This window comes from Apodemus sylvaticus, chromosome 10 (genome assembly GCF_947179515.1).
Source record: "Apodemus sylvaticus chromosome 10, mApoSyl1.1, whole genome shotgun sequence".
Taxonomy (NCBI): Eukaryota; Metazoa; Chordata; class Mammalia; order Rodentia; family Muridae; genus Apodemus; species Apodemus sylvaticus.
This window is the reverse complement of record NC_067481.1, coordinates 28296572-28307029: the sequence shown is the minus strand read 5'-3', so window position 1 is coordinate 28307029 and position 10458 is coordinate 28296572. Positions and strand designations below refer to the sequence as shown.

General features: G+C 46.5%; 2 protein-coding genes across 2 annotated transcripts; both read right to left on the bottom strand.

Moving 5' to 3' along the window:
- Window positions 1-226: 226 nt before the first annotated feature.
- LOC127693318 (transmembrane protein 92-like) lies at window positions 227-1776 on the bottom strand. Its single transcript, XM_052194052.1, has 5 exons — window positions 1696-1776; window positions 1329-1351; window positions 754-837; window positions 417-615; window positions 227-328 (listed from the first exon to the last, which is right to left on the bottom strand). Exons 1-5 carry the CDS (start codon window positions 1774-1776, stop codon window positions 227-229), a joined length of 489 nt encoding a protein of 162 aa, XP_052050012.1.
- Window positions 1777-8169: 6393 nt separating this feature from the next.
- On the bottom strand, window positions 8170-9799 carry LOC127695553 (transmembrane protein 92-like). Its single transcript, XM_052197788.1, has 5 exons — window positions 9719-9799; window positions 9351-9373; window positions 8776-8859; window positions 8439-8637; window positions 8170-8271 (listed from the first exon to the last, which is right to left on the bottom strand). Exons 1-5 carry the CDS (start codon window positions 9797-9799, stop codon window positions 8170-8172), a joined length of 489 nt encoding a protein of 162 aa, XP_052053748.1.
- Window positions 9800-10458: the final 659 nt, after the last annotated feature.

The window sequence follows — 10458 nt, the reverse complement described above, 5'->3', positions numbered from 1 at the left end:
CTAGCAATGATCTCTCTGCATCCACTACAGGTACTACCAATTCTGACAACTGTCAACAACCTTGAGTGTGGGACAGAGATTCTGGACACAGCTTAGCTCTCATGACAAAAGGGGGGGCAGGGGTATATAGTAACAATAAATTAAATGAAAGTACAAGAGACATGATGGGATCAGCAGTCATTCCAAGGTCCTGGGCTTGATCCAAGAGGTCTGTGTGTGAGGGAGCTCACAGGGTTGCATAGCCATTCCCTTTCATCTGACCAGCATAGCCCTCAGGCCTGAGGCTGTAGGGAGGATGTGGTTCTGTGGGAGTTGGATTCAGAACAACCTGCAGGAGAAAAGGGGTACTTGTTTTACTTAGAGTCTGGGCAAACAATGACTATGAAACACATTAGGTATTGGGACAAAAGATACACCTGACTATAGCGTGGTGGGGGATCCCAGGAGCTGACACAAACGCTCTCTAGGGGAGCAATGGAGGGCGGTTCTCGGGTAGTCTGTGGATCCCCTGTTCTGACATCATGCTGCTCTCTTCTATAGTGGAGACAGAAGCACTCCACTAGCACACAGATGTACAAGAGCTCGATGATGACCAATAAGACGATGAACAGGACCCTAGGGAGGGGGATGGTGATGTCATGAGTACCTAGGCCATGCTCCCTTGCCAAACCCCTTCCATCACCCACCCCCACCTTGTCTCTGGTGGCCCAGCCCTCAGAAAATGATGCCCAGATGTGGTGAGCCCCGGCTTGCCTGAAGTGGTTGTTTTCAGGATCCCCGACCTTTCTTTCTGGGCAGCATTCATTGTCACAGCATGTGAATCCTTTGGGGCAGGTTCTAGTCAGGACAAACAGACATGGGGAGATACTGTTGGCATCAGAGGGTCCAACCAAAGGTTCCTTGTTTCCTTAGACTCTTAGACCCTAAGATTGCAAGCCACTCTTAGTGGTTTTGGGGTACAGTTCCATCCTGGGTTCACTGAGAGGAATCAGGGTCTGGACTTGAGGCCTGAGTCAGAGTTCATCAGGGCAGGATGCCCCTGTTCCTCAGGCAGAATGGTCATGGTGCTGATCTTCCATGGGAGGCAGCAGTGGGACATTGCCCATGTGACCCCCCCTCCCCCAGCTGTGAAAGGTTGAGAATTAGCAGCAGTTCTAGACTGCAGATCCTGAGGTTGGGTAAGGTGAGAGGGGCTATGGTTTCAGCAAAATTGATAGGAATTAGGTGTCTGTCCCCTTATCCAGGGCAGAATCTGAGCACAGGCAGGTTCCCCCACCTCCACCATGCCTTCCTTTTACTGTCAATTCTAGACAAAGTCCCATACTTACAAGCTGTCACATGTGTTTACATCCTGTGGAAGAAAAAAAGACAAGGTCAGTGCTCAAAGCCTGGGTGTTGGGTCTCAGGTGTGAGAATGCTTCTCCAACGTGGCAGTAAATCAGGTAGGTTTATGTAAACCAGTGGTGCTTGTCCAGCATGACAGAACTCAGGAGAACACAGAACTATTCAAGGCTACAAAGCCAGTTTGAGGCCAGATTGGGAACAAGAAACTCTGTCACAAAGAACTTTAGGCTAGTCTCTGCTCAGAAATTGTTCCACACAGTGGATCTCAGACTCTCCCTCCCTCCAACCGCCATGGCCAGGGATAAGCCTCTGCCCATAGGGTCCTCCCAAGGTCACAGAAGACTGGCTTACCTCATTGGTGCTTACTCCTTGGAGAGTAGAAAGTAGGCCAAAGATCAAGGTGAGTGTGCCCACAACACAGGAGTCCTTCATCCCTGCAAGGGGGCCACTGAGCTTCTGTGTGTAAGGACAGAGTGACAGGGAAAGATCTTCCCAACTTCCCTCCAACTATGGGGCCCAGCCGCAAGGTATGGGCTCAGTTAACACACCAGAGTTGGGCACGACCAGGGCGTTGAGATGACCTAGAGCTTAGAAAAGCGAAGTAGAGAAGAACTGGCCTTGCTTGAGTTTGAGGAATTGAGAATTGGGAGTTTAAAAGAGATCGATTTGCCAACTTTGTAAGTTGGATGGAGAAGAGCGCTCTGGATGTCCCTCTGCTGTGCTGTGCTTAAATAGTGGTTAGAACAGGGCGTGGTTACCCAACCTTTAATCCCACCAAGGATAAGAAGGCAAATCTCTGTGAGTTCAAAGTTAGTAGGATATAATAAGTGAGAGCTTAGACAGCCAGGATTGAATTTTTTTAAAAAAGCCAGATGTTGTTAGCACAAGCCTTTAAATCCAGAGACACAGCATTCCAAAGACAAGAGACAGGTAGGTTACTGAGGTTAGCCTGGTCTACAGAGCAAGTTCCAGGTCAGCCAAGACTACACAGAGAAACCCTGTGTGAGTTGGGAGGGGGAACAGTCTGGGCAGATGGCTGAGAGTTGGAGAGCAGATGTCCTTGGACCTGGATTCTTTTTCCAGCATCTGTATACAAGACGGCTCATAAGCACCTGAAACTCCAGTTCTAGATGATGCTGGCTTCTGAACTCTGAGAGCACCAGGCATTCATAGGGTGCTCAATAATCTATGCAATAAATATTCAGACACATAAAAATGAAACAAACAAATTTCAAACAAAACAAACCAGTAAGACCGACCAGGTGATTGGCTGTGTGAATGTGCTTACCAACAATCCTGAAAACCTGAATTTGCTTTGTTTACTTGGTTGGAATTGTTTTTTGAAAGGATCTCTGTGCAGAGCCAGGCTGTCCTTGCACTCACTCTGTAGATGTGGCTATCCTCCAGTTCACAGAGATCCCTCTGCCTCTGCCTCTGCTTCTGCCTCCTGAATTCGGTGATTAAAGGCCTGTGCCACCACATCCAGCTTTGAAAACCTTAATTTGATCTCTGGGACCCATGTAGTAGAAGGAGAAAGTCAACTCCATGCACTTTACTGCAAATATACACAGACACACACAAACACACACAAACACACACAAACGGGGTGGAGGCATGGGGGGGGGAGAGAGACAGAGAGTAAATGAATAAATGTAATTAAAATATCATTTGTTATCATTTTAGATTTTCTTTTTTATTTATTTTATGTATATGAATACACTGTAGCTGTACTGGTGGTTGTGAGCCATCATGTGGTTTCTAGGAATTTGAATTCAGGAACTCTGCTCACTCTGGTCAGCCCTGTTTTATATTTTCAAGACAGGGTTTCTCAGTATAACTCTGGTTGTCCTGAAACTCACTCTGTAGACCAGGCTGGACTTCAACTCAAGAGATCCACCTCCATCTGCATCCAGAGTCTTGGATTAAATGTGTGTGCCTGCACCATCCAATATAAAAAAACAAAAAATAAAAAGCAAAAAACAAAAAAACCCTTTAAAATAAAAATTGAAAATATGGTGACAATCGATTCAAGACAAGTGATGATGTTGCCTTGGTCATGGTGTCTTTTCATAGCAGTAAAACCCTAAATAAGACAGAAATTTGTACCAGAATTGGGGTATTGCTGTGATAGGCTTGACCATGATTTTGTTTGAAAGAAAATGGATTTTGGGACTTTGACTTTGGAAAGCAAAAGAATGCTTTATGTAGGGCTTAATGGGCCAGCCTAGTAGGAATGTGGAAGATGGCGATAGTTAGAATGATTTGAATTGTGAGGACCTTGACCAAGACATTTCAGTGAAAATTTTCAGTATGTGATTTAGAATCTATTTTTGTATTATTTTGCAGCAGAATGTGGCTAGATTTGCTCTTGTCTGATGAGTCTGCCTAAGGCTAAGGTAAAGAGACTTAGATTAATTGCATTGAAAAAGGAAGTCTCAAAAAGCCCAGCAGAAACTTTGTTCTCTGGTTAAGTCTCAATGCTAAGAAAGGAAAAATATAAAATATATGAATCAAGTATTAGCAGGGGGGGGGCAGGAAGTGAAATGGAGCTGAATCCTATGCTCTTGGAGAGAGCAGATTAAGGGATTTGGGAATGAGATCCTGCCCAGCTTCATTTAGGTCCAGGTATAGAGTACATACCTTTAAACCCAGAAGACAAAGCCAAACAGATCTATGAGTTCAAGGCCTGCCTGGGACAAAGCAGGTTCTAGGTGAAGAAAAGCTTAAATCCAGGCATGCTGGTACACGCCTTTAATTCCAGCATTACAGGACACAGAGGCATGCAGGTCTCTGAGTTCAAGGTCAATCTGCAGAGCAAGTTCCAGGACAGCCAAGTTTAGGCAGAAAGTTGGGGAACAAAGAACTGGTAATAGAATCAGGAGGGCCATGTTCCATCCCCAGAAGCAGTAGAACTCAGCAGCTACTGAGGTCCTGAGTTCAATTCCCAGCACCACACGGTGGCTCACAACTTTCTGTACAGTGATCCCATGCCCTCTTCTGGTGTGTATGAAGACATTGACAGTATACTCACAGACATAAAATAAAAATAAATCTTTGGGCTGGAGAGATGGCCCAGCTGTTAAGAGCATTGACTGCTCTTCCAGAGGTCCTGAATTCAATTCCCAGCACCCACATGGCGGCTCACAACCATCTCTAATGGGGATCTTATGCCCTCTTCTGGTGTATCTGAATACTGCAACTATGAAATAAAGAATTATTTAACACATTTTTTAAAAAAATGAAAAGGAAAATGAAAAAGCTGGGCAGTAGTTGTGCACGCCCTTAATCCCAACACTTGGGAGGCAGTGGCAGGCACATTTCTAAATTCGAGTCTAGTTTGGTCTACAGAGTGAAGACAAACAGGGCTACACAGAGAAACCCTGTCTCAAACAAAACAAAACAAAACAAACAAAACAATAATAAAAACTCCTTTAAAAAAAGACCTATCTCATTTAACGTGAGGCAAAGTGTTATCTGAGAGCACAAAAAGCTGTGTTCCACAGATAGCCAAGGTTGTACCTCATGCTGCAGCTGTACTTGATAATATGCAAGTTTCATCCAGGTGGTGCTGGTTTTGAAGGCATGAAGGGGTCATGAAGAGCAGCTGAGCCATGGCACTGTGAGAGGCTATGGAAGACCATTGGTGACAGTGCAGCCTCAGTTGTACTTGATGACCCAGGGATCGTACAAGGAATTGAGGCTTGGAGAAGTGATGGCAGACGTTTGGTGGAGCACACAAGATCATGTGTGGATCCCAGACATTGGAATGAGAAGCTGCAACACTGAATCTGCCTTGGAGACCCCAAGATTTTCAAGATGCCAGAACCATGGGATATCTGCTGAGAATAAGCTGCTAATAGGAAGTGGAACCAGCCCAGGAAAAGAAACTTGTTGCAGTCAACAAAGATGAAAAAGGAGTTGGATATCTGAAGACTGCTTCTACATCACACACACATGGAGTTGCAGAGTTTCAAGTTTGAGCAGTTGGTGCCTGGAAGCCAGTATTCTCCTAGTGGTCTCCAGATGAGGATTAGAGCTCTCAGCTTCTCCTGCACCATGCCTGCCTAGATGCTACCATGTTCCTGCCTTGATACTGGACTGAACCTCTGAACCTAGAAGCCAGCCTCAATTAAATGTCTTTATAATAGCTGCCTTCCTACTAGTGTCTTTTCACAGCAGTAAAACCTTAACTAAGACAACTTTTTAAAAAAACTATTTATTTATTTGTTTGTTTGTTTGTTTGTTTATTATATGTGAGTCTACTGTATTCAGACACTCCAGAAGAAGTTGTCAGATCACGTAACAGTTGGTACTAAGCCACCATGTGGTTGCTGGGATTTGAACTCAGAATCATCAGAAGAGCAGACAGTGCTCTTAACCACTGAGCCATCTCTCCAGCTCCTAAGACAACTTTTTCTGTGAAATTCAAAAACACCTTACTTTTGAGACAGGGTATCTCTGTGTACTCCTGGCATCCTGGAACTCACTCAGTAGACCAGACTGGCCTTGAACATAGAGATCTGCCTGTCTCTGCCTCCTGAATACTAGGATCAAAGGCCACTACCTTGCCACTAAATATAACCAACATAACAAATAAGTGTTGCCGATATGTAAAGTGAAACTGAAAGTGTCTCAGGATTTACTTGGTGTGCTTGGCTCTGCTCACATTTAAAACGTCACAGGAACTACACTGGACAACAGCTGCTCCATCCTTTGTTCTATAATGTCTGAGAGAAGGAAGTGTGGTACCTACACTCGACTCCTCAGAGTCCAAAGGGTCCCTAGAGGTTAACTCTGAGCTCCCAGGGTTTTTTCCATGATACCAAATTGTCCCTCTGTGTCCCTATCTGCACACAGGGTGGGGATAAGACTGGAAGCTGAAGATTCCTACACAGAACAAGAGCCCAAGGCCCTTGCCAGCATCCAGCAAGACAGAGGCTCAGTAGTGCTGCAGGGCAGTCAGGTGTGGAGCTCCATGGGAGGGCTGTTCTTTCCCTGTGTAGCCTTGGCTATTCCACAGATTCTCTTTACCACTGGGTCATTTTTCCAGCCAGCTAACGTCCTTTCTTATACCTTGATCAACTCCCAGCACCCACAATTTTGCTATTAACTGTGTGGAGTCCAAGTTCCAGGGGATCTGAAGCCCACTCCAGCCTCCTAGGGTCTTGAATGCACATTGGTACACAAATACACATGCAGGCAAAACACTAATATAGACAAAAAAAATCTTAAATTGGGCAGCGGTGGTGCACACCTTTAATCTCAGCAATTGGGAGAGAGAGGCAGGTAGATCACTGTGTTTGAAGGCAGCCTGCACTACATAATGAGTCAGGGACAGCCGGGCTACACAGACAAGCTCAGTCTTGAGGAGAGTTTTTGTTTCTTTGTTTATGTTTACGTTTATGATTTTCGAAACTCTTTCTCTATGTAGCCATGGCTGTCCCGGAACTCTTGCTGAGCAACTCAAAAATCTACCTGCCTCTGCCTCCCTAGTGCTCAGATCAAAGCCATGCACCACCACTGCCCAGCAGGAGAGGTTTTTTTTCTTTAGAGTTCTCCCAAGCTAGCCACCTGCTCACTGCTCCCAGTAGCTGTCATACAGTACAAGATTGTTGGAGCTGCATCTGGGGACTTACCTCCAGATGCTACACATGCTAGGCAAATTCTCTACTACTGAGCTATGTTGTCAGTAACCCTCCCCACCATGGCTTAACTCATTGTAACTCTGGCTAGATTCAGAGCGGTAATCCTTCTGCCTCAGATTTCTGACCAACTTGGAACTACACCACAGCACCTGTGTCTTCCAGATCTTAATAGACACGCAAAGAAACATACAAACACACATTTATAAAAATGTAACAATTACATGTATTTTAGATTCCTGCTATGTAATTTCCTTTTCTCCCAATCAAATAGACACAATGTAGGTTGGCATGACAGATCCTTCATCATTAGGGGATGTGTGCCTGTCTTACAGAAGAAGGTCCCACAGGTCAATGGATGTGGACCAGGGTTTCACAGCCTTTCTGGTCCAGAGCACCAGAAGATGCTTATCTGCATCATTGTGTGCCTCGCTCCATAGGAGTCTAACCATGCCTGCTTCTCCAGGCTTTCTCCCTCCCCTACCTTCTGCTAAGAGGCTGTTTTCTGGCTTGTATATCCCTATGAGTCCCATGGTTATGAGTCAAGCTCTGGTCTCCCAGGAAAGCAGGTCACAGGACTGGAATAGAATTGGGAAAGCTTTCCTGTTCATTTCTTTAGTGCCCCCAAGTCCCAGGAAGCTGAAGGTCTAAGCCTTCATCACATCTTGGATGCTCAGTCCTCCTAGCAGGTGTCAGTGCAGTCAGTCACCAATGGAAGAAGCTGGAAGTGTTTCCTCAGCCTCTGACCTTGTCTCCATCCCTACACTGCAGCCAGCTTCTGACACTCAGTCCCTGGGTTCTCACATTGCTATAGAGGGACAGCGAGGCCCTCTCTGCCCATGTATGGTTGGAAGATGGCTCAGAGTCTGTGCTGTTCAGTCTTCAATCTCTGCCAGGCACAGAAGTGCTTCTGTAGGATGGCGGGGTGAGCTGTCCAGTCAAGGTTGGCAGTCCACTAGCAATGATCTCTCTGCATACACTGTATACAGCCACTGCCAATTCTTAAAGCTGTCAACAACCTTGAATGTGGGACAGAGATTCTGGACTTAGCTCTCAAGCCAGAAGGAGAGGGTTAAGCATTGTATACAAGCAATAAATTAAATCAAAGTACAAGAGACATGATGGGTTCAGCATTCATTCCAGGGTCCTGGGCTTGATCCAAGAGGTCTATGTGTAAGGGAGCTCACAGGGTTGCATAGGCATTCCCTCTCATCTGACCAGCAGGGCCCTCAGGCCTGAGGCTGGAGAAAGGAAGTGGTTCTGTGGGAGTTGGATTCAGAACAACCTGCAGGAGAAAAGAGATACTTGTTTTATTTAGAGTCTGGGGGCAAAGAATGGCAAATAGGGTTGGCAGAGCCACTACCTATCCATTATCCCCCTTCCCCAACCCATTATGACAACATGTTCAACAGCTGGCTATAAAACATTAGATATTTGGACAAAAAGACGCACCCGACTGTAGCAAGGTGGGGGATCCAAGGAGGTGATCCAAATGCTCTCTAGGGGAGCAATGGAGGTCGGTTTTCGGGAATTCTGATGATCCCCTGTTCTGTCATCTTGCTCCTCTTTTCTACAATTGGGACAGAAGTACTCCACTAGCCCACAGATGCAAAAGATGGTGACCGTGACCAACAAGATGATGAACAAGAGCCTAGGGTGGGGCATGGTGTTGTCATGAGTACCTAGGCCATGCTCCCTTGCCAAACCCCCTCCAACACCCACCCCCACCTTGTCTCTGGTGGACCCAGCCCTCAGTGAATGATGACCAGAAGTGGTGACCCCGGCTTACAGGAAGGGGTCATTTGCAGGATCCCAGGCCTTTCTTTCTGGGCAGCATTCATTGTCACAGCATGTGAATCCTTTGGGGCAGCTTCTAGTCAGGACAAACAGACATGGGGAGATACTGATGGCATCAGAGTGTCAAATAAAAGGTCCCTGATTCCCTAGACTCTTTGAAGCTCAGGTTGCAAGCCACTCTTAGTGGTTTTGGGGTACAGTTCCATCCTGGGTTCACTGGGAGGATTCGGGGTCTGGACTTGAGGCCTGAGTTCAGAGTTCATCAGGGCAGGATGCCACTGTTCCTCAAGCAGAATGGTCATGGTGCTGATCTCCCATGGGAGGCAGCAGTGGGACATTGCCCATGTGACTCCCCCTCCCCCAGCTGTGAAAGGTTGGGGATTAGCAACAGTTCCAGACTGCAGATTCTGAGGTTGGGTAAGGTGAGATGGGCTATGGTTTCAGCAAAAGTGATAGGAATTAGGAGTCTGTCCCCTTATGCAGGGCAGAATCTGGGCACATGCAGGTTCCCCCACCCCCACCCCACCTTTCTTTTACTGATAATTCTAGACAAAGTCCCATACTTACAAGCTGTCACATGTGTTTGCCCCCTGTGGAAGAAAAGACAGAGGTCAATGCTCAAAGCCTGGGAGTTGGGTCTCAGGTATGGGAATGCTTTTCCAACATGGAGATAAATCAGGTTGGTGTGTGTAAACCAGTGCTGCTTATCCATTATGACAGAACTCAAGAGAAGATAGAGCTATTCAAGGCTACGGAGACAGTTTGAGGCCGGACTGGGAACAGGAATCTCTGTCTCACAAAGAACTGTGGGCTAGTCTCTGCTCAGAGATTGTTCCAGACAGTGGGTCTCAGACTCTCCCTCCCTCCAACAGCCATGTCCAGGGATAAGGCTCTGCCCCATAGAGTCCTCCCAAATTCACAGAAGAATGGCTTACCTCATTGGTGCTTACTCCTTGGAGTCTGGAAAGCAGGCCAAAGATCAAGGTGAGTATGCCCAGAACACAGGAGTCCATCATCCCTGCAAGGGGGCCACTGAGCTTCTGTGTGTAAGGACAGAGTGACAGGGCAAGACCTTCCCAACTTCCCTCTACCTATGGGGCCCAGCCTCAGGATAGGGGCTCAGTTAACACACCAGAGTTGGGCACAACCAGGGCACTGAGCTGACCTAGAGCTCAGAAAAGGGAAGTAGAGAAGACCTGGCCTTGCTTGAGTTTGAGGAATTGGGAATTGGGAGTTTAGAAGAGATTGATTTGCCAACTTTGAAAGTTGGATGGAGCAGAGCGCTATGGATGTCCCTCTGCTATGCTGTGCTTAAATAGTGGTAAGAGCAGGGCGTGGTTGCCCAACCTTTAATCCCAGCAAGGATAAGAAGGCAAATCTCTGTGAGTTCAAAGCTATTATGATTTAAATAGTGAGATCTGGAGCAGCTAGGATTGAATTAAAAAAAAAAAAGCCAGGTGTTGGTAGCACAAACCTTTAAACCCCAGCATTCCAGAGACAAGAGACAGGTGGGTTACTGAAGCTAGCCTGGTCTACAGAGCAAGTTCCAGGTCAGCCAAGACTACACAGAGTCACCCTGTGTGAGTTGGGAGGGAGAACAGTCTGGAAAGGTGACTCAGAGTTGGAGAGCAGATGTCCTTGGACCTGGATTCTGTTTCCAGAATCTGTAATCAAG